This window comes from Magallana gigas, chromosome 4 (assembly GCF_963853765.1).
Source record: "Magallana gigas chromosome 4, xbMagGiga1.1, whole genome shotgun sequence".
NCBI lineage: Eukaryota > Metazoa > Mollusca > Bivalvia > Ostreida > Ostreidae > Magallana > Magallana gigas.
The window spans coordinates 1,006,606-1,030,902 of NC_088856.1; the positions used below are offsets into that span (position 1 = coordinate 1,006,606).

At 32.7% G+C, this 24,297-nt stretch overlaps 1 protein-coding gene across 2 annotated transcripts; it reads left to right on the plus strand.

Moving 5' to 3' along the window:
* The first annotated feature begins 1,602 nt into the window (after positions 1-1,602).
* On the plus strand, positions 1,603-16,455 carry LOC105322735 (uncharacterized). 2 transcript variants are annotated; one of them, XM_066080807.1, is made up of 10 exons: positions 1,792-1,837; positions 2,335-2,552; positions 2,704-2,758; positions 5,379-5,797; positions 6,498-6,704; positions 7,049-7,134; positions 7,228-7,425; positions 14,964-15,110; positions 15,188-15,359; positions 15,637-16,455. In XM_066080807.1, the coding sequence occupies exons 3-10, from the start codon at positions 2,706-2,708 to the stop codon at positions 15,918-15,920; spliced, it is 1,566 nt and encodes a 521-aa protein (XP_065936879.1). In that variant the 5' UTR covers positions 1,792-1,837; positions 2,335-2,552; positions 2,704-2,705; the 3' UTR covers positions 15,921-16,455. The 2 variants fall into 2 exon arrangements, with proteins under 2 accessions (XP_065936878.1, XP_065936879.1); XM_066080806.1 differs by lacking the exon at positions 2,335-2,552 and having other exon boundaries at positions 1,603-1,837.
* Positions 16,456-24,297: the final 7,842 nt, after the last annotated feature.

The window sequence follows — 24,297 nt, forward strand, 5'->3', positions numbered from 1 at the left end:
AAACAAACACACTATCGATCGCTTTAAGAATAAGACTTTTCAAATTGAAGATGTGTGCATGTTTTTTACTATGGCACTCTAAGTCAGTTGTGTTGCTGATATCCCTTTGTGTTCCTGACCTTATGTCAGCCATAAACATTTCACCTCTTTGTCATAAAGAAGTTAAAATAAACGTATATCATGAATCATGTGATTCCCATTTAAGAACCATAAAAGTTATCTGTAAAAAAATAGATGCCAACCTTTGTACGAAAAAACGACGTACAAGAAGTCAACATCAGGGTATTTACTTCCTTGGCTTTTCATGTGGAGTTGTGTTCAAGAAAGGATGGAAAGGATCACAATGACTATTTCACTGAAATATTTTTCTCCATTTTCTTGATTTTGTGTAAACAAAAATTATAAAACAAATGGATTTATTTAGATAATATAAGGTAAATCATCTTCAATACTGCCTAAATTTGATTTGAGTAGGAAACAGCATTTTACATTTGTGAGAAATATCAAATACACCAAAACTTAATTCTCTACTGCTCATCTCATACAGTGAATAACGCATTTACACCATTAAAATATTAACATATCTTCAGGAAATGGATGATTCTTTTAGAATATTAAATAAAAGGTACAGTAATGAATAAATGAACAAATTTATTGTTTTAGGTCAGGATTGGGGTTAATTACTTCGGAATGTAATCAATTAATTTCAAATACATCAATAATTGTATCAAATACCTGCAATAACAATAATATTTATTTGTTTTAATGTAAATTATTACTCTCAATTACTTTGACAAATCTAATTAAATACATTTCAATTACTTTTGATATATTGAGAATACATCTATGTATGAACAGCATTGAGACACATGTGGTAATGTTTTTATAGGTTTGCGTACATTTTAATCATCATTTATAGAATTTGCTTTAAAGTTTAAATTTTAAAAATCTATTAAAAGAACATTATAATTGGTATTAAATCTTGTGTCATTGCGTAAATGTTTGGTTCTGCACAAGATTTTTTGTACTAAATTTTTATTCAACATATTTATTCTTCTGTATAAGAGGGCTACAGGCCTGAATAAATTAGACCTTTACCTATTATGCAGTATGTCATGGTGTATATACATATCGACCATAATGATATTCTTAATTAGTGAATAAACACAAGCCCATTCAAAACAGGTATGCAACCTAAACTAACTATTACTTTTCTGTTACATTCTTCTGTTAACCTTATATACATTGTATCTGTACATGCTATAAAGCTTAGAGTTAATAAAGAACCGAACTTAATGTGACACCTTTTTAAACTTGTATTTTGAAAAAAAAAATAACTGAAATTTAATTAAAAGGCACTAGAAAATTCACCTGATATTTTTGGAACGTATTTTAATACATTCAATTACCTGTAATTAAAGGGATACTCAATTACAAATTACTTCCAATTACTTTGAAAAATGTAAATAATTACACTCAATTAATAATACTTTCTTCAATTACCCCATCCCGGTTTTAGGTATCTTTGGTAGTCACAAAAGCTAATACTATATTTGATCCTTTTTGAAAAACGTTTTTATCATTATAATTTAACATGCTGTCAGAGATTTTTCTACAAAACATATAATGTTTGTTAGACAAATGTAGTTTAGTCGTGGGGATTTAATAGACTACACCTAAATTAAGGAACATTTAAAAGCTTATAAAGTGACCTAGTTATATATATTAATATAGGTGTAGTAATCGTTTTCAGAAAATGTATAGCGTTCTGGCATGGTGTCAATCGGTGGGTTTTTTTCAGATTTAAAGACACTGGAACTGAAAGTACAGAAAACAGGTAAGAGTATACTCATAAATCATAAACGTTTATAAAATGTAAAGATGATTAAAAACCCTTCGTGAAAAAAATTTGTCAAGAAACCTGTATACACACTCAGGACAATATTTTCCATATAGAACTTAAAATCAGCATCAATTATTTTACGACCTTAAAACAAGTATTTTACATACACTTTATTTTTATTCAAAGGAAATAATATTGACATACCATTTAAAACTCAAGTTTTTTTTCTTAAAAAAAAATGTTTATATTTTTCTGGATCTTTTTCATAGCTAAACAGAAGCTGAAATGAACCTGAATTAAACATAATACTTTATGCGAAACAAAAATTCTTCAAATGTATCTTTATCTAATTACGGTGACAGCTCTTTTGTGAATCTTGTAAATAAGATGCAATTTAGCTTAACACAATTAAACAATTTCACCGTTAAATTTGATCAATTAGCAATTCTAAGAAAAAACACACTGTTTAATGTTAGTAAAATGGTCCACAGGGCAACATGTAATGAGTCTGGATAGAACCAATGAAAAATGACAATAAGAAACCGCCAACCTCTCAATAATCCATGAAGCAAAATACAATTTAGAGCAGAGCAACACGGACCTCTAAAAAGATAGAGGTAGGATCAGGTGATTAGAAGGAAGAGGCATCCCCTGACGACCGGTCGCACCTGTCGTGGCCTCATTGTAAATGAAAGCAGAAGAAACAGTAGTCAGACCGGTGTATAAATCATGATCTAAACAGTGTGAAAAAAAAACAGCTTTATCGTTTCGTTTATTTGACCCTCTACTGTGCAGAACTTATCAAGTTCATTTTAATTGAGTGACACATTTGAATAAAATACTCAATTCTATTTTAATAGATATGGCCAGGGCAGCCTTTGAGGATTCATGGGAAGACAACAAGTCATTTTCAAGGTAAATGAAAAGCCATTACTACGGAAGCGTATTAGGGCCACTTTGTATTTTTTTTTTCTTTAAAATTCCAACTTTAAAGTTGGAATTTCCAACTTTAAAGTTGATTTTTCCAACTTTAAAGTTGATTTTTCCAACTTTAATCTTGGAATTTCCAACTTATATCTTTGAATTTCCAACTTTAAAGTTGGAAAAATCAACTTTAAAGTTGGAAATTCCAACTTTAAAGTTGGAAAAATCAACTTTAAAGTTGGAATTTCCAACTTTAATCTTGGAATTTCCAACTTTAATCTTGGAATTTCCAACTTTAAAGTTGGAAAAATCAACTTTAATTAAACTTAATTTAACTTGATTTAACTTGATTTTATTATATTTATATATATAGATAGATAGATATATACTATGATTTTTTGTTTTGTGTGAATTAGGCTTTACTCATAAAAAGAATGGGGGAGCTCATTTGCTTTCAAGAAGAACTCAATATAATAAAACAACAACTCAAACTCATTGGAAATAATAGAACATGTCAGAATTATAATTTCAATTTTATTTTTTGAATTCCATGAAAACAATAACTACCGGTATGTCATAATCAATATATATATATATATATATATATATATATATATATATATATATATATATATATATATATATATATATATATATATATATATATATATGTGTGTGTGTGTGTGTGTGTGTGTGTGTGTGTGTGTGTGTGTGTGTGTGTGTATAAAAGGTTGCTTGATTGTATCATATACATATAGAATAAATCTAAAAAATTCTCAATAAATAAAAGAATTAAAAGGATTAAGCATAATGAAGCATAGTACTGAAAAACATTAAGGAAAGTAATTATATGTAAACAATAATCTATTCTGCAATTTTCAACAAGGAATTTTCAGTTAACACATACATATACGGTAGTATGTCCATGATAATCTTGAACAATTAATAAATATATTGAATTGAATCCCAAGATTAAAGTTGGAAATTCCAAGATTAAAGTTGGAAAAATCAACTTTTAAGTTGGAAATTCCAAGATTAAAGTTGGAAATTCCAAGATTAAAGTTGGAAATTCCAAGATTAAAGTTGGAAATTTCAACTTTAAAGTTGGAAATTCCAAGATTAAAGTTGGAAATTCCAACTTTAAAGTTGGAATTTCCAACTTTAAAGTTGGAATTTCCAACTTTAAAGTTGGAAAAATCAACTTTAAAGTTGGAAATTCCAAGAATAAAGTTGGAAATTCCAACTTTAAAGTTGGAAATTCCAAGATTAAAGTTGGAAATTCCAAGATTAAAGTTGGAATTTCCAACTTTTAAGTTGGAATTTCCAACTTTAAAGTTGGAAAAATCAACTTTAAATTTGGAAATTCCAAGGTTAAAGTTGGAAATTCCAACTTTAATGTTGGAAAAATCAACTTTAAAGTTGGAAATTCCAACTTTAAAGTTGGAAATTTAAAATTGGAATTTTAAAAAAAAAATACATATATAGAGTGGCACTAATACGCTTCCGTACATTACAAAAAAGCAAAGATCTCTTCATCTTGTCATAAATAGTCATATCTCTGTGGCAACATGTTATACCCTAATTCATATAATTTCAAAAATTTCTGGTCAGTTTTTTTCATATCAGTATTTATTCACCGAAATACAATCAAATGCAAAATATATTACAGGAAATGTCGCATTAAAAGTAATGTTTCATATCTTTTATCTTTCATTTTACTATTGTTGAGTCAAATTACATGCATTAAATCAAATTTAAAATTTGATATCATTTAAAAATGCAAAGAGCAACGTTTATTTAGCATTTTGAAGGTCTTTCCTTGTTAACGGAAGATCATATTGTTTTTGTACTGCTTCTTATTATTTTTTTGTGCACGCAATTTCTCCAAAACTATTCGACCGATCTCAAGCATTTTCTTCAGATGATTAGACTTGATGTAAACTTATTAACTTTTATTTATTTTTAGTAAAGATGTTTCCTGTTGTCTCTTCCGGTCTCGATTTACGGCCGCTTTCATAAATTTTACGACCTATTTTGTGCAGAGCTGATCTCAAAAACTGTTTGAGATATGACTATGAAATATTTTAGGATACATAGAATTTAGTCTATAGACTTTAGTTTGAAGTTTTGCATTATAATGTTGTTTTTTACGCCAGTTGCGCCATTATTTTTAGCTGGCCCATGCACGAAAATTATGTATGCTTTTTTAATGTTCATAGGTTTTGATCTATATCTTTTTATTAGTTAACATTTTGATAAGACGTAAATAACAAAATTGGTGAAGTATCAAATTTTTTTCCAAAAGAAATCAAGAAAACAGGACTGGTCCCTTTTATTAGAGGCCAGAGGACTTGTAAATTCGATTATGAATAGCTTAAGAATTTTTAATGCTTTATAGAAGCAATGATATTGCTTTTGGGTTTTTTCTGAAAGGAGGGGGGACTTCTAAAATTTTCTCGATATTTCAGCGTATTGTTTCAAAAATTCGAACGAAAGTGCTTTGTGTTATCCGTAACGAGAGGATTGATAATTAATGGATATAACAAACGATATTCTATTTAGAAATAAATTAAGTAACACTAGATGATTTTTTGATATATTTCATCTTCAGGCCAACTGAACTTCTTACAGCAGACGATAGAGCACAGTTATCTTTATGGATTGGTCAGAAATGCCATTTTGAATTGCTTTACAAAATAAGTAGGGATAGTTGTTGCTCCAAAAAGTTTCATCAACTCTGTGATAGAAAAGGTCCCACAGTTACCATCCTATACAACACAGACAACTCGTCATATGGCGGGTTCCTGTCTCAGAGTTGGGAGTCATCGGGAGGTTGCATTAAAGACCAGCATGCTTTTTTGTTTACTTTGTCTTATAATGGTGTCAGGAAACCAAGAAAATTTCCCGTCACTAAACCAAATCAAGCAGCATATGCTCATAACAATCTAGGACCAACTTTTGGAGAAGTCGAAAGCGAACTGTTACGAGGAGCGGGACAGCAACAAAACAATGCAGTGTCCTTCCTATTTAGTAAGTCGAATCTATTTATCATCATGCTGAAAATCTTATCGCAATTTTTTAAAGTATTTTACTTGATTCAATAAAGCAATTGAATATATGACCATCAAATACATTAAAGTGTTTTTACAAACTCTGTTTAACATCTAATTTAGCAAAGAAATATGTGTATTTAATGATTTTTTCCTGTTATGCATGCATCAGTATGTCGTTGAATATTTCACACATGGACGATATATATCGTTCACATCCGACACATGAGTCTTTTGTGTGAAAAACAGTACAACAATACATCCAAAACATCAATCCTATATTTATATGACCTCGATATCATACTTTGCTGCTTCTCTTGCTATCAAATCCAGCACTACACTAACAAATCATAAATCGAAACAATCTGGCAAAAATTAATTGTATTGCATCAATCTGACTTTTAATTGAAAATAAAATAAATGAAAAGTCCTTTTATAGAGTCTAACATTCTTGCACCAGTCTTGTTTGCTACTATATTACTTTAGAAATGTAACTCCTAATCACGTTACGCAATTTATCAAATGCGAGAGTGTCAATCTAGGCGAAAAGAAAATAGCAAAATCACTTCTGTGGTATTTTGCAAGACACGATGTTAATTTTGCCAAATAAATAATTTAAATGAAATACCCAAGATAAATGATTTCACTTTTTGTATAATTCATTTCTTTTCATGTTTAAGAGAAAACCTTAATGCGAATCCCGATTGATCTCATGCCTTTCAAAAGCAAAATATCGCCAACAAGAGACACAGCCAGCGGTACTCATTTCTTTGCACTTAATGGAAGAGCAGATTTTGGTTCGGCTTACCAAAGACCAACAGTGAATATGAATGATATCAACAATGGTCACATGTGTATATTTGATCTAGAAGTGTATTCCGTTAAAGGTATTCAAAACAAAATTTATATAAGGCATATTTCTATCATAGGAACACTTTAGGTCAATGTTTAATGCAAATTTAAAAGAATAAATAAATATTTTAGCTCAAAATTTTCAAGTTTTATTTTTCCAAATTTAATATTGAATAAGAGAGATAGATACAGAGTTTGAAAGTCTTGTAATGTTAACATTGCTTTTTTTATTGTTCACTAATGTGTGTTGTTTGGGAATGTATAAGTTTCAATCGCATAACGCTTTTTTGTTGTTGATATTACCGGGTATTTATGAACATTAAAAGAGTAAAGTATATCTTGATCCCTTAAAACAAAATTTTCTTTTCTTTTGTTTAAGCAACTCAACAGGTGTCAAGCTCAACACCATATGATGCAACAATCATATCTAAACCCTGGCGGGAACCACCTCTTTGGCATGAACAGGTTCCGTTTTACCTGTTCCTTTTATATATTTATTTTTTGGGTCATCTTTATTTTCTTACCTTTTTATATCTCGGAATTTTAAATTATTTCCAGAATTTGCAAACGTTAAAAGACTTTGTCTCTAACTACAAGCCATTGCCTGACATGGAGATATCGGAGGTCAATATTTTACTCGTAGGACAGATCAACGCTGGAAAGTCTAGTTTTTTCAACACTTTGAACTCCATTTTCCGCGGGGAAATTTCTTCGCGCGCATGCGCCGGTACTTCAACACACAGCCTTACAACAGCTGTTAGTATATTACTTTTTAGCTCACCTGAGCTGAAAGCTCAAGTGAGCTATTCTGATCACATTTTGTCTGTCGTCCGTCTGTCCGTCTGTCTGTCTGTCTGTCCGTCTGTCTGTCCGTCTGTAAACTTTTTACATTTTGAACTTCTTCTCTAAAACCACTTATCCAATTTCAACCAAATTTGGCACAAAGCATCCTTATATGAGGGCAAATATAAATTGCAAAAATAAAAGTCCGATCTGTATTCAAAGCGGAGAAAACCTTGAAACTGTAGAAAAAGGGGGGGTGCATTTTTAAACTTCTTCTTCTCAAGAACTACTGATTCCAATTCAACGTAGTTTAGCATAAATTATCCTTATGGGAAGGAAAATATAAATTGCAAAAATTAAGTGCTAATTCTGTTTCAAATCTGAGTTATTACGAAAATAATAATAAAGGAAATGCGTGTTTCAATCAGTTTAATAGCTTCGGGTTCGGCATCCGGTAATCCGGCATCCGGTAAAATGGGTAGGCAAGACTTGGTCTGGGCAAAACAAAGATTGGCAGTTATTAATCTGCCAATCTCATTAAAATTTCAGGATATTTGATGGACTAGTATATTTGTATTCGCTGTAAATATTGCTGCAAAATAATGCGTATTTGGAATTAACGATTGTCGATCTGCCTTGGCTTTTATTTTGCCACGGCCCGGGTTTGCATACCCATTTTACCTAGACTCGTATTCCATACTTCTAAAACGAGGTTCTTTGTTTAAAGCAGCCATGACATTATACGAAAAAGGGTCGATCTGACTTTGATGAATTTGCTTGTTGTGCAACAGTTCGCGTATGAAGGGAAATTTTTCAAACATGCAAAATATATTGTTGCCGATTTTGTGAAGTAAATTGAGGCTAAATATTTCAATGCGTTGACAGTTTTCACACATGACGTTGGTGTTAGCTTGTTCCGACTTTCGTTTCGTTTTCATTATTTCTGCTTGTAACCTCGGAACTATCGTCTGTATTATTTCGTGATTTTTACGTATCAAATCAAACAGAGACTTTGGTAAATCAAACAGTTAACTGTTTACCTGCGCAAATTAAGCAAAATCTGATGTATCAAAAAATAATGAAATACAATTCATTCTATCGGTAATTCGATCGGCATTATCTTTTGCGTAATGGTAGATTAATGCAATAGGTTTTGTTGCGATGCTCGGCATTTTCTCGAGTTTATTCAGTTTAAATAAAGTTTGACATTGCTGACGGAAATATGTAGGTATATACATGTATATATATGATTCATTTCGAAAAAATAAATTGTGTTCTTTATTTGTTATAGTGAATGTTTCTTGTGTTTAATTGTTTTCAATTTCTATTTACTAACCATATTTGAGTGTTCAGCTTCAAATTATAAGCAAGATACAGAGATTTGCTCACAATTCTATGTTTGTACACAGATCTTAAAAACTAAAGATTAAAAGAGTAAAAAATTTGTCAATATTTATTAAGGTTCCTCGACACACCAAAATTTTATTTTATGGATCGATAGAGAATCTTTTTTGAAACATGATTCCACAAAACAGAGATCAATATCGGCTTTCAGTTATTCTATACGAATTTTTTTGTATTTTTTCAGTGAAATAGGAAAAACTGTTTTGCAGACAAACAGAATATATTAGAGCTTAAAACCTGTTGTCAATTCATGTGTAATATAATTATAAATAAATTCATGCCAAAGATCGTTTGTTTAATTTAATTTTTTAATTAAAAAATTTTTTTCTGAAAATCAAAATTGTAATTCTTTAATATCTTTTTAATCTATGGATAAAATTTTAAAAATAACATATAGTCACATAAACTATTTACTAAACAATGATATTTTACAAAGAAATTGAAATGAAAATGCGAAATTTTGGAAAAATTGCTATTTATCAAATTTGAACCGATCCCGATTGAAAAAAAACTGATCCCGATCAGAATTATTTTAAAATTGAAATTTTACAAATAAACTGCAGTTTTTTTAAGTAATTGATATAAATTATAAAGTTAGTAAATAGTAAATGACGAAACCATTTTAAAGCTAAACAACCTGAAATTTTTGCAAAATTCTAATTCATTCTAACTTTATGTGATTTCGTTCGGGATCAGTTTAATTACAATCGGGATCGGTTCGATTTTAAAATTTTCCATTTATACTTTAATTTCACTATTTGGTTTCAATTTCGTGTTGAAATATGATTGTACAGCAATTGTTAAATGCGAGTAACAGTTTATCTGCAGTTTTTATCCATCGATTTAAAAAATATATGCAATCTTTTTTTTTCATTTTCATAAATATTTTTTTTACAAAAATATTTCAAAGTTTATCTGGCCGTTTTTGATATGTATTTATAGATAATTGTATTGTGCATTAATTGATAACAAATTTTTAGCTCTAATCTATCTTGTTCGCAGCTAAAACGATGTTTCCGGTTTCTATAAAAAAAATACAAAAAAATTCATATAAAATAATCAGAGGCCGATATAGGTGTCATTTTTTAATAATCATTTCTCAAAGAGAATTCTTCATCGATCCATCAAATAATGCATTGGTGTGTCGAGCCACCTTAAGAAAATTTTCAAAGTCTGTTCGTTCAGAAACCAACTTTAACATCTTATTGTATTGTAAACTTAACATTTTTTCGTCATTATTACTCCTACTGTACATGTGATCCTTCACTGTGTTTGTGTACATTTGTATGAACTGATTTTGAACCTCAAATACCAGTGAACTGGTCTTGAGTGAATAAAAGAATATAAAATCTTAGGCCCTTCTTTTTTTCCATTTTAAATGCTGAATAGGAAATACCAAGTTAAAAATCATAAGCTGAATGTAATAAACTCATGTGAACAAATTATGAATCAAACCTAGGCGAACTGTGAGCTCTGTATCTTGCTTATAAATTTACAATTGACGCTGAAATTTTGGTTGAACATTAGAAAATCTCTATGAATTAGAGTATGTTAAATACTTGTACAAACAAAATAAAAGAATGATACTAGTATTCTGCATATATCTACTCTCTGGGGCCCTCTCTTTATACAATAAATAATGTGAAATCTACATCAATTTTGATAGTTTTCCAGACACGAGTAAATAAAAACGACATCTTTAAAACAGTTTCCATATTTCTGACACATTTCTGTTGCGGGGATAAAGTAATTATCGCTATTCCTAAGAATATCACAGCGGAAAATTATCCTGGTTTGTACGCGAAGTAAATAACAGTCATTTAATCAAATAAAATTTTTGAATGTGTTTAATTTGAGGAATTGAGCACATTGAGGTACAATTTTCTTCTTCACATCTATACATGTAGGGTTTTTAAAATAAAAAACAATAACTATTAGTTTTTTTTAATACAATAACTAGTAAGTACTGAGTAGTTGATGAAAAAAATGTACCTTTATGCTCTCATATATTTTGATCGCTTTACAAAGGGGGGGGGGGGCAGAACAAAAATATAGGGATTTGGATGTTAACAACTTAACAGTATACCTCTACCAAATGTTTAGTTTTATATCTTGCGTAGAAATTTCTTATTCTGGTAAAAAATAGTATTTCATGAAGGTACAATGTCAAAGATTACATGTATACAAAACAAGAGGCCCATGGGCCATATCGCTCACCTGAGGAACAATAGGTATGATAAAATCAGCTCAATGGAGTCATAATACAAACTATCTGGACAATATACAATAATTCATGTAAATCCTGTATAAATAAAATCCATTTTCCCCTGGATATTCTTATGTTTATAATCATAAGTCCCTTTTCTAACAGGATGATTTTATAGTCATATCATGTGTTGAGTATTGCAGTTCTCAAAAAGATCCCTAACAATAGTATATATATGGGATATAAACGTACAGTAAACTCTCAACCTTCTCGTGAGACCAAAGAATTGTCCTGGGGCCAAAGTCTTAACAATTATAAAGAATCATCTGGCTGATTAGTTTCTAAGAAGATTTTTAAAGATTTACCCTATAAATTCCTTTGTTAAACTTTGACCCCCCCCCCCCATTGTGGCCCCACCCTACCCCTGGGGATCATTATTTTCACAACTTTGAATCTACACTCCCTGAGGATGCTTTCACACAAATTCCAGCTTTCCTGGCTGATTAGTTTCTGAGAAGAAGATTTTTAAAGATGACTCTGTTTATTCCTATGTAAAACATCGACCTCCCATTGTGGCCCCACCCTACCCCCAGGGGTCATGCTTTTCACAAATTTGAATCTACACTACCTGAGGATACTTCCACACAAGTTTTAGCTTTCCTGGCTAATTAGTTTCTGAGAAGAAGATTTTTAAAGATTTACTGTATATAATCATATGTTTAACTTCAATCCCCCATTGTGGCCCCAACCTACCCCCAGGGGTCATGATTTTCACAACTTTGAATCTTCACTACCTGAGGATGCTTCCACACAAGTTCCAGCTTTGCCTTCGAATGAGTTACTGAGAAGAAGATTTTTAAAGATTTACTGTATATATTCCTATGTTAAACTTCGATCCCCCATTGTGGCCCAACCCTACCCCCGGGGGTCATGATTTTTACAACAACTGAGGATGCATCCACACAAGTGTCAGCTTTCCTGGCTGATTAGTTTCTGAGAAGAAGATTTTTAAAGATTAACTGTGTATATTCCTATGTAAAACGTCGATCTCCCATTGTGGCCCAAACCTACCCCCGGGGGTCATGATTTTCACAAATTTGAATCTTCACTACATAAGGATGCATCCACACAAGTGTCAGCTTTCCTGGCCAATTAGTTTCTGAGAAGAAGATTTTTAAAGATTTACTTTTTATATTCATATGTTAAACTTCGACCCTCCATTGTGGCCCCACCCTATCCCCAGGGGTCATGATTTTCACATCTTTGAATCTACACTACCTGAGGATACTTCCACACAAGTTTCAGCTTTCCTGGCCGATTAGTTTCTGAGAAGAGGATTTCTAAAGATTTACTCTATATATTCATTTGTTAAACTTCGACCCCCCATTGTGGCCCCATTCTCAGGTGAGCTAAAAAGGTTAAGTTTACAATTCAATAAGTTGGTTATGTTGAAAATTTTCGTAATAAATATTGACAATTTTTTTTTACTTTTTAAAGCGCTAAGCATAGCTCAGCCCTTTATTGTCGTTAGACTTCAACTTCCGGTGCATCGAATAACCGCCCCCTCTAAGCAAAAGTATACATCATTTAAACTGGTAAGGGAACCAGTTTCAGGGGTTTATGCACATAACTGCACGGGCTATTGTGAATCTAATTTACGGGTTTTTGTGAAATTAATGTACGGGGCTTACATACATCATTGCAGGGACTGTCATGCAGTGATGAGGAAATATAGTGCGTATACAGAAGCTGAAATCCTATATACATATATCTGTTATATACATACAGAAGCTGGGTTGGCGCTTTTCAGTACTATCAGTACTTTGATTTAATCTTTAGCTTTTAAGATCTGTGTACAAACATAGAATTGTTAGCAAATCTCTGTATCTTGCTTATAATTCGAAGCAAACACTCAAAAATGGTTAGTAAATAAAAATTGTTAACAATTAAACACAAGAAACATGCACTACATGTATAACAAATAAAGAACACAATTTATTTTTTCGAAATGAATCATATATATACATGTATATACCTACATATTTCCGTAAGCGATATCAAACTCTATTTAAACTGAATAAACTAGAGAAAATGCCGAGCATCTCAACAAAAACCTATTGCATTAATCTACCATTACGCAAAAAATAATGCCGAATTACCGATAGAATGAATTGTATTTCAGTACTCCTACATCAGATTTTGCTTAATTTGCGCAGGTAAACAGTTAACGTAACTGTTTGATTTACCGAAGTCTCTGTTTGATTTGATACGTAAAAATCACGAAATACAGACGACAGTTTCCAGGTTACAAAGCATAAATAATGAAAACGAAACTAAAATCAGAACAAGCTAACATCAACGTCATGTGTGAAAACTGTCAACGCATTGAAATATTTAGCCTCAATTTACTTCACAAAATCGGCACCAATATATTTTTCATGTTTCAAAAATTTCCCTTCATACGCGAACTGTTGCACAACAAGCAAATTCATCATAGTCAGATCGACCCTTTTTCGTATAATGTCATGGCTGCTTTAAACAAAGAACCTCGTTTTAGAAGTATGGAATACGAGTCTTGGTAAAATGGGTAAGCAAAACCGGGCCGTGGCAAAATAAAAGCCGGGGCAGATCGGCAATCGTCAATTCCAAATACGCATTATTTTGCAGCAATATTTACAGCAAATACAAATATACTGGTCCATCAAATATCCTGAAATTTTAATGAGATTGGCAGATTAATAACTGCTTATCTTTTGTTTTGCCCAGGCCAAGTCTTGTCTACCCATTTTACCGGATGCCGAATCCGAGGCTATTAAACTGATTGAAACACGCCTTTCCTTTATTATTATTTTCGTAATAACTCAGATTTGAAACAGAATTAGACCTTAATTTTTGCAATTTATATTTTCCTTCCCATAAGGATAATTTATGCTAAACTACGTTGAATTGGAATCAGTAGTTCTTGAGAAGAAGATTTTTAAAAATGCACCCCCCTTTTTCTACAGTTTCAAGGTTTTCTCCGCTTTGAATACAGATCGGACTTTTATTTCTGCAATTTATATTAGCCCTCCCATAAGGATGCTTTGTGCCAAATTTGGTTGAAATTGGATAAGCGGTTTTAGAGAAGAAGTTCAAAATGTAAAAAGTTTACAGACGGACAGACAGACGGACAGACGGACAGACGGACGGACGGACGGACGGACGGACAGACGGACGACGGACAAAAAGTGATCAGAATAGCTCACTTGAGCTTTCAGCTCAGGTGAGCTAAAAAAGTGTAAAATTCGAATACTTTACAATATATATTTTTTGATTTTCTACCGAGGGACCATATGGCACAATATCTTTTGAACGCCCATTGTTGCTCAGGTGAGCGATGTGGCCCCATGGGCCTCTTGTTTGACTTAACTACGAAATACATTTTCCGTCTATGTGTTCGTATCAACATTATGTGTTTGATAGTTTCGATTTAGACAATCTAATGGGTTAAAACGTTTAAATTATCATTGTGTCTAAACTATAATAGCCTCCTGACTTGGATAAATTTTACACAAAAAATGATAGTGTTGGTTCGTTTTTATAAAAGAAATTTTCAAATGTAAATATGGCATTTCAAAACATAGAATGTATATTTCAACAATTCTTGTCATCTTTTCACTTTTAGTGTATATACAAAACGGATCAATGATATTCTATTTTTGTTCTGAAGTTAGTGTTACACAAAAACTTGTTCAATATAGTTTAAGACGATTCAGATCATTCTTTGACACGAAATTTCTTTTCTCTAAAACAGAAAAGAAAATATAGTGAAATGCTTTGCTTATTTTTAAGTAATCTTTCATACTTATCAAGATTTATTTTCATAAAATAATTCAACATATACACATATTTTCTTTTTAAGCTGCGAAAATATAAAATCCGAAATCGGGAATTTGGTGGTTATCTGAATTTCCGGCTTTGTGACACTCGTGGGTTAGAAGGAGAAAATTCCATGCACTACCACGACATGCAACTTCTCCTGGACGGATACTTGACTGATCAATACAAGGCACGAAGCTTTACCTTTTACTATTTTCTAAAACCTACAGTAAAAAATCATCTTAAATCGGTATGGTTTTATTTCAGTTTAATCCCATGGCGCACGCCTCTCAACGAGACCCTGGATTCGTATCTCACCCATCCTTTCAGGACAAGATTCACTGTGTGGCTTTTGTAGTGGACGCCAGTGCCATTGACGTGCTGCATGCAGATGTATCTAAGAACTTGCTTTATTTTCGTTCCTTAATCGTTGAGAGGGGTAAGAAGCAATGTGTTAAATCATCGTTGATATATTTGAGTCGAAACAAAGTTTAAAACTTTCATTTAAAATATTAATATCGTTTTAGAAATCACTGAACCAAATCCTTAAAATTGTTGTTTAAGAATGAGAATTATTGCAAAAAAGTATAATGTTGGGTTTTTTTCCTTATGTTAAAAACAATAAAAAATATTTAAGAACTTTGAATTTTTTTCGGTATTTCTTGAACTTAACAATACATTTCTGGAAATGTAGTATATTTGGGATGTCTCTGCAGGACTTCCACATGTTGTTTACCTGACGAAACTAGACAAGGTTTGTCCTTTGGTTGATCAAGATGTTAGAAAGATCTATTATAGTGAAGCCTGCAAACAAGCTTTAGAGATAGCAGCTGACGTCATAGGCATTCCTCGAGGTCACGTATTTCCGGTAAAAAATTACGAGCAAGAGACTCAACTACAGACAAATGTCAGCATTCTGGCTCTGACAGCCATGAGACAGACTCTGGTGTTTGCGGATGATTACCTAGAAGATCAGTACGAGCTTCAGTCTGACCAATAGAACCTGAATAACTTATGAAAATTATGATATGATATATGACATCAGCAATAAGCTTACCTGACTGAAAGTTTTAGATGGTGACAATTTGAACAGCCCCCTAAAACAATTAAAACAGATTTTCTATATAGTTTGTTTTTATACCCGCGTTTTCTAAAGAAAGTTCGGGTATATTGTTGTTACCATATTTTGTCCGTCCGTCCGTCCGTCTGTCCGTCTGTCTGTCATGTTTTACTGTCTCAAACTGCTGTTACATCTTATAAACCAGCAACTGGAACTCTTGGAGTTTGATTTGGGGTGTCTTGTTGTTTTGTAAAAAGATTTCCAAAATTCTCTGGTAGTCCTGGAGGACAAATAATTGATACGAAAATGTGATTATTTCCCAAAAAATTCTTCCTCGAACTCTCCTATATTTTCAACAGTAGAGAATTCTAATAGCTAAATGATCTTCCAGAATATGATTGGGGGTGTCATTTTGAAGTGTGATCAGGTTTCAGAAATTTTTTTATTAAGGGCAACAAAAAATGACGTTTTTTTTTACAAAAAATAGTATGGTTCCTAGAACCCCTCTTACAACTTTTGGAGTAGCTACGTCATTTCAGGGAATCAAATAGTAGCTAAAAAAAAAAAGCCAATCCCAGAAACTCCTCTAATGTTAAATGAATATCTTTGGATATAATAGGGACTGTTATATAGATGTGTCCCCCCCCCTCCCGGAAAAACTTTCTGGATCCGTGCATATATCTCTGCTTACTCTGCAAATAAAATACTCTTTTAAAAAAGTTGCGTTTATGTTTGCTTAAAATAAAAATTTACATTTACACTTTTCTTAATTCTCGAATGATCTATTAAAATCAAAATATAATTTGGGGTCTAAAAAGTTTTATAAACTGTTAAAAAGTGTTTTAAAAAATCTCATTACATGTTGCATAATTGACAAAAGATCTATTGAGATATGATCAGAAGTCTTATTTGCTACCTGGGGATCAATAACAACCCCCCACCCTCAAATCAAACCTGGTTCTAAAGATTCAGTCTTCTTTTATTTGTACATGTGTACAGTAGCAGATTATAAATCATTTCTTGATTGGTATTTTTCTCTAGATGCAAATGAAGATATTTTTTTGCTTTTTAATTTTTAAGATAAACAAATTCGGAGCAATTGTAATGTCTCTTAAACAAAACAGGTTCATCATTAGGCTAGGAATTACCCAAGTGAGTCAAACACTACATATGAATAAGATAAAATACTATTATTATAAAATATGTATTTATGAGTAGATTCCATATATAATGCAAAATATCCAGAAAAGAAATGACCCAAAATGGATACACAAAAACAGAGGATCAAACCTCTTTAAAAGAGGATGATACAGTATGCTGGCAAAGGGAGATCACTTATTTAGAAAGTGAAAGTAATACCTATACCAGTGGCTTATAATGCTGTGCTACTACATGCAATGCTTACCTATACTGGTCAGCATCATTATGTTAATCCAATTAGAGCACAATATGGATCCTTTTTGCTTATCAACACAAAAGAAACGTTAAATTTATGCATGTTAATTAATCTTCAGATCGGTTATTTGTAACACGCATGTATTTTTGTGACTTTATTCTTTAAAACCCGTTGCACAATTTTATTAGGTAAAAAAACGACTATGTAAAGCATACATTTCAGTCTTAAGATGGTACAGGACACCTGCATATTGTGATGTACTCCCTATTAAAATAAACAATAAAGTCTAAATATAATATTTCCCCCCCAATAATGTAACCTTTCAGTGAAGCGCAATTGGTTTAATAAGAGTGTTTACTACTTTTCTGTAAGTAGAGAATTTAAATCCTGCTGAAGCTTTTCTATTTTTACTTAAGTTTCCAAAAATTTAAAAACTTTTCCTTTTTGCCAAATACATGTATTGTAAATCTAAAACTTCACCATGAAAGAGTTTTGGTTATAACCCCCTTTTATCTTGATATATCTTTTATATTATTTTGCTCTGTTTACAATATTCTTTGTTGCAATTGCATGTAGAGTGTACAGGCTTTTGATGTTATCAATGTATTCTATCCATGAGGATTACCTGTGTGTGTGTGTGAGGGGGGGGGGGGTTCAGAGTAACACACGTGATTGTGTTTGCAGGTGGGGGGTGTGACTGGGGTCCCAGGTGTATTTTTAGTAATTTTACGAGTACGGTAATATACTAGTAAATGAATTTTCAAAGGGGGGAGGGTCTGGACCTCTCATTCCCACACCTTGTTGGCAAATCTAAAGCCGGCAACCACCGAGAGGAGGGGTCATAATTTAATTTTTTTTGTAATAATTATATAGACCATACTTTCTTTGACATGAAATGTTCAGATTATTTATTAACTTAAAATTAACATGCCAAAAATTTAACCCCAAATTGTACATAAAAGGCTGCTTAGTAGTATTATGGGATGGGATCTCAATTTATAAAAATTAATATGTTTAAAAATTACCAGACATTGCATGCAACCTTCGTTTTTAATACAACTGGTACAAAACAGTGTTATTTAGGGGCAAATACTTGGTGCGGGTATTACTGTCTAATGACAGCATCTATTTTTTGTGATTTTGTATACAAGACTATCCAGGAAGAAATCGTATAAATGTGATAAGTACATGTAATAAAAAGGACCATTTAAATAATTTATGTAATTGAAGATAAAAAAAAATACATATTTTTGAATGAAAAAAAATACCCTTTTTAAATTATCAGTAAGAGGCATCAAGCTGACTACAATCTAACGCTTAACGTGAAGCTATGTGTAAAAAATACTGTTTTAAAAAAATCAAAAACAATGTTATCAAAATATTTCACGAGTTGTGTCTGATCTACACTATATGTATATTATTTTATTCTTATTTGTTTCCATTATAATAAGGCCAATCTTGTTTTTTTATTATTATGTATAGTTCGTTTTATTACATTTAAATATTACGTTTATCCAAATATTTAATTTTTTTGTAATTTGTTGTCTTACACCAGCTATGTATATATTTATAAAAAAAAATTATGTAAAACTAAATTTTATTAGAGTATTTGTTCTGCGCAAACATGCTAATCTAGCTTTGCTCTTCCAAACTGTTATAAACATGGTTATACATTATCAATTCATAATATTTAGTTAATGTAAAATTTGTTCCATCTATCATGATTTTTGATTGTTTGAGTTTCTTTTGGTTGAAAATAAATGAATTGAACTAAAAAAGTGATAGCTTTCAGCTGTTGATTTACATATTAAATTGGTTTAAATTACTTTTCTATCTTCAATACCATTATTAACAAGCATAGAACAATAGAATCGGACAACCATGTTAAGACCGAATTTCTCAAATTTGATCGACAAATGATGTTTTTCTCATAATATAACTAGATAAACTTTAGAGCCAGCCGCCTTTAGACACTTGCATATTTATCATGTAATAATTGTTTAGCCCAGTAATAAGTTTATTCAACATTTAAAAAAAGACTAGAATTTTAATTGTATAGACCGCGATGAGTGATAAAGTTTGGTAAAAAAAAAAGAACAAATTGTAATTAGATTTTATATATTATATATAATTTTAATATTATATTTATAATTTTATATATAATATTTTAATATCATAATAATATCAGGGTCTGATTTTTCCAAATACGCTTTTTTTTAAATAACTAAAATTAATTAAAAATGAAAATATTAAAGGGTTTTTTTTTAAGATCTCTCGTAAAAGAATTAAACTTTTGTCAATTTATACGCATGTGAATTCTCAAAATGATCTATCAATTATCAAAGTTTGCAAATACAACCCTTATATTGTAATGAGATTATTAAAATGAGATTATTAAATGATTAGCAGAGCTTCAATTCTATATATTTCCTGATTAGAATTAAAATAACGAATGAATTTGAAAATGTTACACTCTATATTTTTTCAAACTTAATAACATTTTTGCTAGTTAACTGCATTTTTGTACCATATATATTATTATTCAGAATCATTGGATGTGGTGTCAAAGATAAAGTTAATTTATAATACAATTTTTTTATGCTTAAATTGTTGGAAGGTGTGAATACTGATACATCACTACCTTTAAAAGTTTTTGTTTCAAATGTTCAAATATGTATATAAAACAGATACCACAACTCATTTGAGACCAGATATTTATTCTGTTTCCCCTATAAATTTATCGACTACCTTCTTATTTTGTATATAAGTGTGACAGACTTCATTTACTTGGTACGTATGAACCTAATTAGGTGCCTAAAGCATTGCTCTGACAAGGCATATACCGAAAAAAAAAAGTTAAAATAAAAACCGTAACTTGACTTGAGCCAGCACTGAACCAAAATCGACTACATAAAAAATGTTACATGATTAAAATGAAGCAAACGAAAAATATGCAATTCATTAATAAGTAAGCAACTCGCTGAAAACAGAATGTGACGTAACTAAGATGTCTTGAAAGCGTTGGAGAATTCCTTGCATACACAATATTATTTTTATATGCAACAATGTTATGTAACAATTTAATCAGATCGATATCCAAAAATGTGCCAGAGCTGATAAATGTCGATATTTGCTACCGTCTTTAGATTTTTAGGAATTATGTGCATGTTTGTGTTATCTTGAAATTATAACGAAAGTAACTATTCATAAGGTTCGTATTCAGTGTGTTTATTTGGTATGTCATTTATCATCTTTTGTACTGTTTTAATGAAATTAAGTCTTTCTTTGTTAACTATGGGCAAATAACGAATTTTTTTGGTTTGATTTAGCAAGCCTAATTGATTTCGCACACGGAAATGTAGTAGGGTCGTATTTTAGGACAATCGTAATTTGGAAATTAAGTTCCTTTTACACATATGAAATTCTACATGCTAATTTACGTTACTGATATTTTGTTTGCTTTTTTAATCATTGTTTGCCTTCACCGCTTTGCGACTAGGCTTTATTTAAATATATTAGTTATTTTAACTTTCGATGTATGAATCATTTAAATTTGTTATTTTTAGACATACGCAAAAATACACGCATCATATATGTTACGGGATTATCAAATTTTTTGGCATTAGAGTTCTATATGATTTGCTTCTAATTACCACATATACATGTATACATATGAAGACATTTATATGAATATTTAATAATGCAACGGTAAAATATTGTTGAAAGTTTATGTCCACTTACGAGTTTCCAGTGACAAAAAATGAGATACGTGAATTGGCATTGAAGCGAAGTTATGATCAAAATCAAAAATATCCCTTCGGTTCCCTGTGGTAGAATTGTGCTGACTAACTTTCGGTTTAATGTACTAATCCCATTCGATCCTCAGCTGATCACGTGATACCCGAAGGGTATATAAGCTGAGAAAATCAGTAGGATCGGAGAGTCTGTGTTCGACGGCCGAGACATCAACACATCGAAGCCAGGAAAGAAATTAAGGTTGGTAAGAATAACCTGTCTGTAGTCTTACGTGCCTGTAATAGGCTTTCGAGACTATAGGTGTATATTTGGAGTAATAAATATACAAATTGGCTTGTTGACTGTAGTTAGTACCCTACAGTCCCGGAACGGTGCGTGCGCTCCTGTCTCCGAGCAGCGCATACGCAATCGTAGTTTGAAGTGCGTGCGCCACAGAGAACCGGGGGATATTATATGTATATATTTCAAATTAAAATCTGTGATTGAGGAAATAGATCATTTAATTCACTCTTTCATTTGCTCAGGCAGAGCAGCCGAATCCCATATCGAACTCAGAAACGTTACATAAATTTGGTGGCAGCGAGCGGTGGGATTCGGCAAATAAAAGAAATAATCACATTTAAAATTAGTTGTTAAAATAGAGTACTGTTTGTTTGTTTCTCTTTTATTTGTTATATATATGAGCGCAATGGATGAAATGCTGGATGAGGAAATCTCTTTCCTTGAACAGAGTTGTGAGCGATTGCGCCTTGAAATAGAAAAGCAGTCGACACCAGTAGTGAGAAATAGATCGATGCGCGATTCTGGCATTGCTACTATACCCAAGAAAGTTGTAGTTCGGGAATGCTTACCTGAAGGAATTGCGGATGATACAGTGGTGAGCGTGAATTTAAGGCAAACAGAAAACTCTCAGGCGGAGGGTAGTTACATTGATGGTGTTACTTTAAGAAAAACGGCACAACGAAAGCCTGCTTCTGTGTCCTGCGCAGTTTTCGAAGGTAGAACTATTCTTGCACAAAAACGAGGATTTGTTCGCAACATCGAACTATGATCTAGGGCGGACACATGTTGTGAAACACAAGATAAATACTGAACTAGGAACTCGTCCTATCAAACAGGCGCCTCGACGAATCCCTCTACATTTATCTCAAGAGGTTGATAAGCAAGTCAATGAAATGGTTGATAAAGGGGTAATCGAAACATCTATCAGCCCGTGGGCATCACCCGTTGTCCTAGTTCGTAAGAAAGATGGGACAATGCGCTTTTGCGTTGACTATCGTCGATTAAACGAAGTTACAGTGAAAGATGCATATCCACTTCCAAAGATAGAGGAAGCGTTTGACCATCTTTCAGGGCATGCTTTGTTTTCTACACTAGATCTCAGCAGTGGGTACTGGCAGGTCGGCATGGAAAAAGGAGACAAGGAGAAGACTGCCTTTGTTACGCGCAAAGGGTTATATCAGTTTAGGGTTATGCCCTTCGGTTTGTGTTGCGCACCTGCCACTTTCGAACGTCTCATGGAGACAGTGCTTGCAGGCCTTCAATGGGACAAGTGCTTGGTATATCTGGACGATATAATTGTTGTCGGGAAATCGTTTGAAGACATGCTAGAAAATCTCGGAGAGGTGTTCAAGCGTTTGCGACAGGCAGGTCTCAAACTAAAGGCTAAAAAGTGCAACCTTTTTGCAAAGAAGGTTTCGTACCTTGGGCATATAATATCTCAGGATGGTATTGCTACTGATCCGGAAAAGGTAAAAGCAGTTGCTGATTGGCCGATACCAAGTAATGTCTCAGAAATTCGATCTTTCCTTGGCCTTTGCAGCTACTACAGGCGCTTCATACGAGACTTTGCTTCCATAGCCAAGCCCCTGCATCGACTCACTGAGAAGGGAAGGAAGTTTCAATGGAGGAAAGAGACCCAGGAAGCTTTTGAGGTGTTGCGTGATCGATTGGTCAGTGCGCCAATTTTAGCATTACCTGATGTAACAAAGCAATTTATACTAGATACGGATGCCAGTGGAACGGCAATCGGTGCTGTGCTTTCGCAGAAAATTGATGATAAAGAACGCGTGATTGCATATGCAAGCCGAACCTTGTCTAAAGCTGAAAAGCGATATTGCGTTACCAGGAGAGAATTATTGGCGGTTGTTCACTTCATCAAGCATTTTCGACACTACCTTTATGGATGTCATTTTCTTATCAGGACAGACCACGGATCACTAAGATGGCTGTTACGATTTAAGGATCCGGAAGGTCAAATGGCGAGGTGGCTGGAAGTGATCAGTACGTACGACTTTGAGATTGAGCACCGCCCTGGTCGAAAGCATGATAACGCAGATGCACTCAGTAGAATACCATGTCCCCAGTGTGGTTTCGAACCTGAAACAGTGCAAAAAGTTCGAACTGTGTACGCAAATCTAGACTCGAGCGAGAAAGATGACCATACTTTGAAAGAAGCGCAGAGTGAAAGCAAGGACATTCAGTTGGTTCGTTCTTGGGTTGAAAGTGGGAAAAGATCTTGTAACTCTAAGATAACGCAGCAAGGGTTTGTGGTGAAATCACTCTGGAATCAATTTGATCGCCTGTGTATAAAAGAAGGGCTGTTAATGCGAAAATGGATACTGCTACCCTCAGGCAAGGAAACATTCCAGGCTATTATCCCCAATGAAGAGCGTCGGAGAGTCCTTAATATGTGCCATGACAGCCATACATCAGGACACTTAGGTGTTACGAAGACTCTGGCCAAAATAAGGCAAAAGTATTACTGGCCTGGGCTTCAGAAAGATGTCCATCAGTATATTTCCGGTTGTGAAAAATGCACCATGCGCAAGAATCCAAATCCAAAGCAAAGAGCTCCTATGCAAATTGATGGTTCCGGTACTCCAATGGAGAGGATTGCAACTGATATATTGTGCGAATTGCCAGAGACGGACAAAGGAAATCGCCATATACTTGTAGTGTCCGATTATTTTACAAAGTGGACAGAGGCTTTCGCTCTACAAAGTATGGATGCTGAAACCGTAGCAAGCACAATCATGGAGCAAGTTATAGCCAGATTTGGCGTACCATCAGTTCTGCATTCTGATCAAGGGCGCCAATACGAGAGCAAGCTGTTTTCTGAAAAGTGTCGGTTATTGGGTATTAGAAAAACACGTACCACCCCTT

What these genes read in the sequence shown, in the direction of transcription:
- LOC105322735 (XM_066080806.1), top strand. Translation starts at nt 1,774, where the DNA reads ATGGTGTCAATCGGTGGGTTTTTTTCAGATTTAAAGACACTGGAACTG. An exon ending in ACTGAAAGTACAGAAAACAG is followed by an intron (nt 1,838 to 2,703) that starts GTAAGAGTATAC and finishes CTATTTTAATAG; the next exon opens with ATATGGCCAGGGCAGCCTTT. An exon ending in CACCTCTTTGGCATGAACAG is followed by an intron (nt 7,135 to 7,227) that starts GTTCCGTTTTAC and finishes AATTATTTCCAG; the next exon opens with AATTTGCAAACGTTAAAAGA.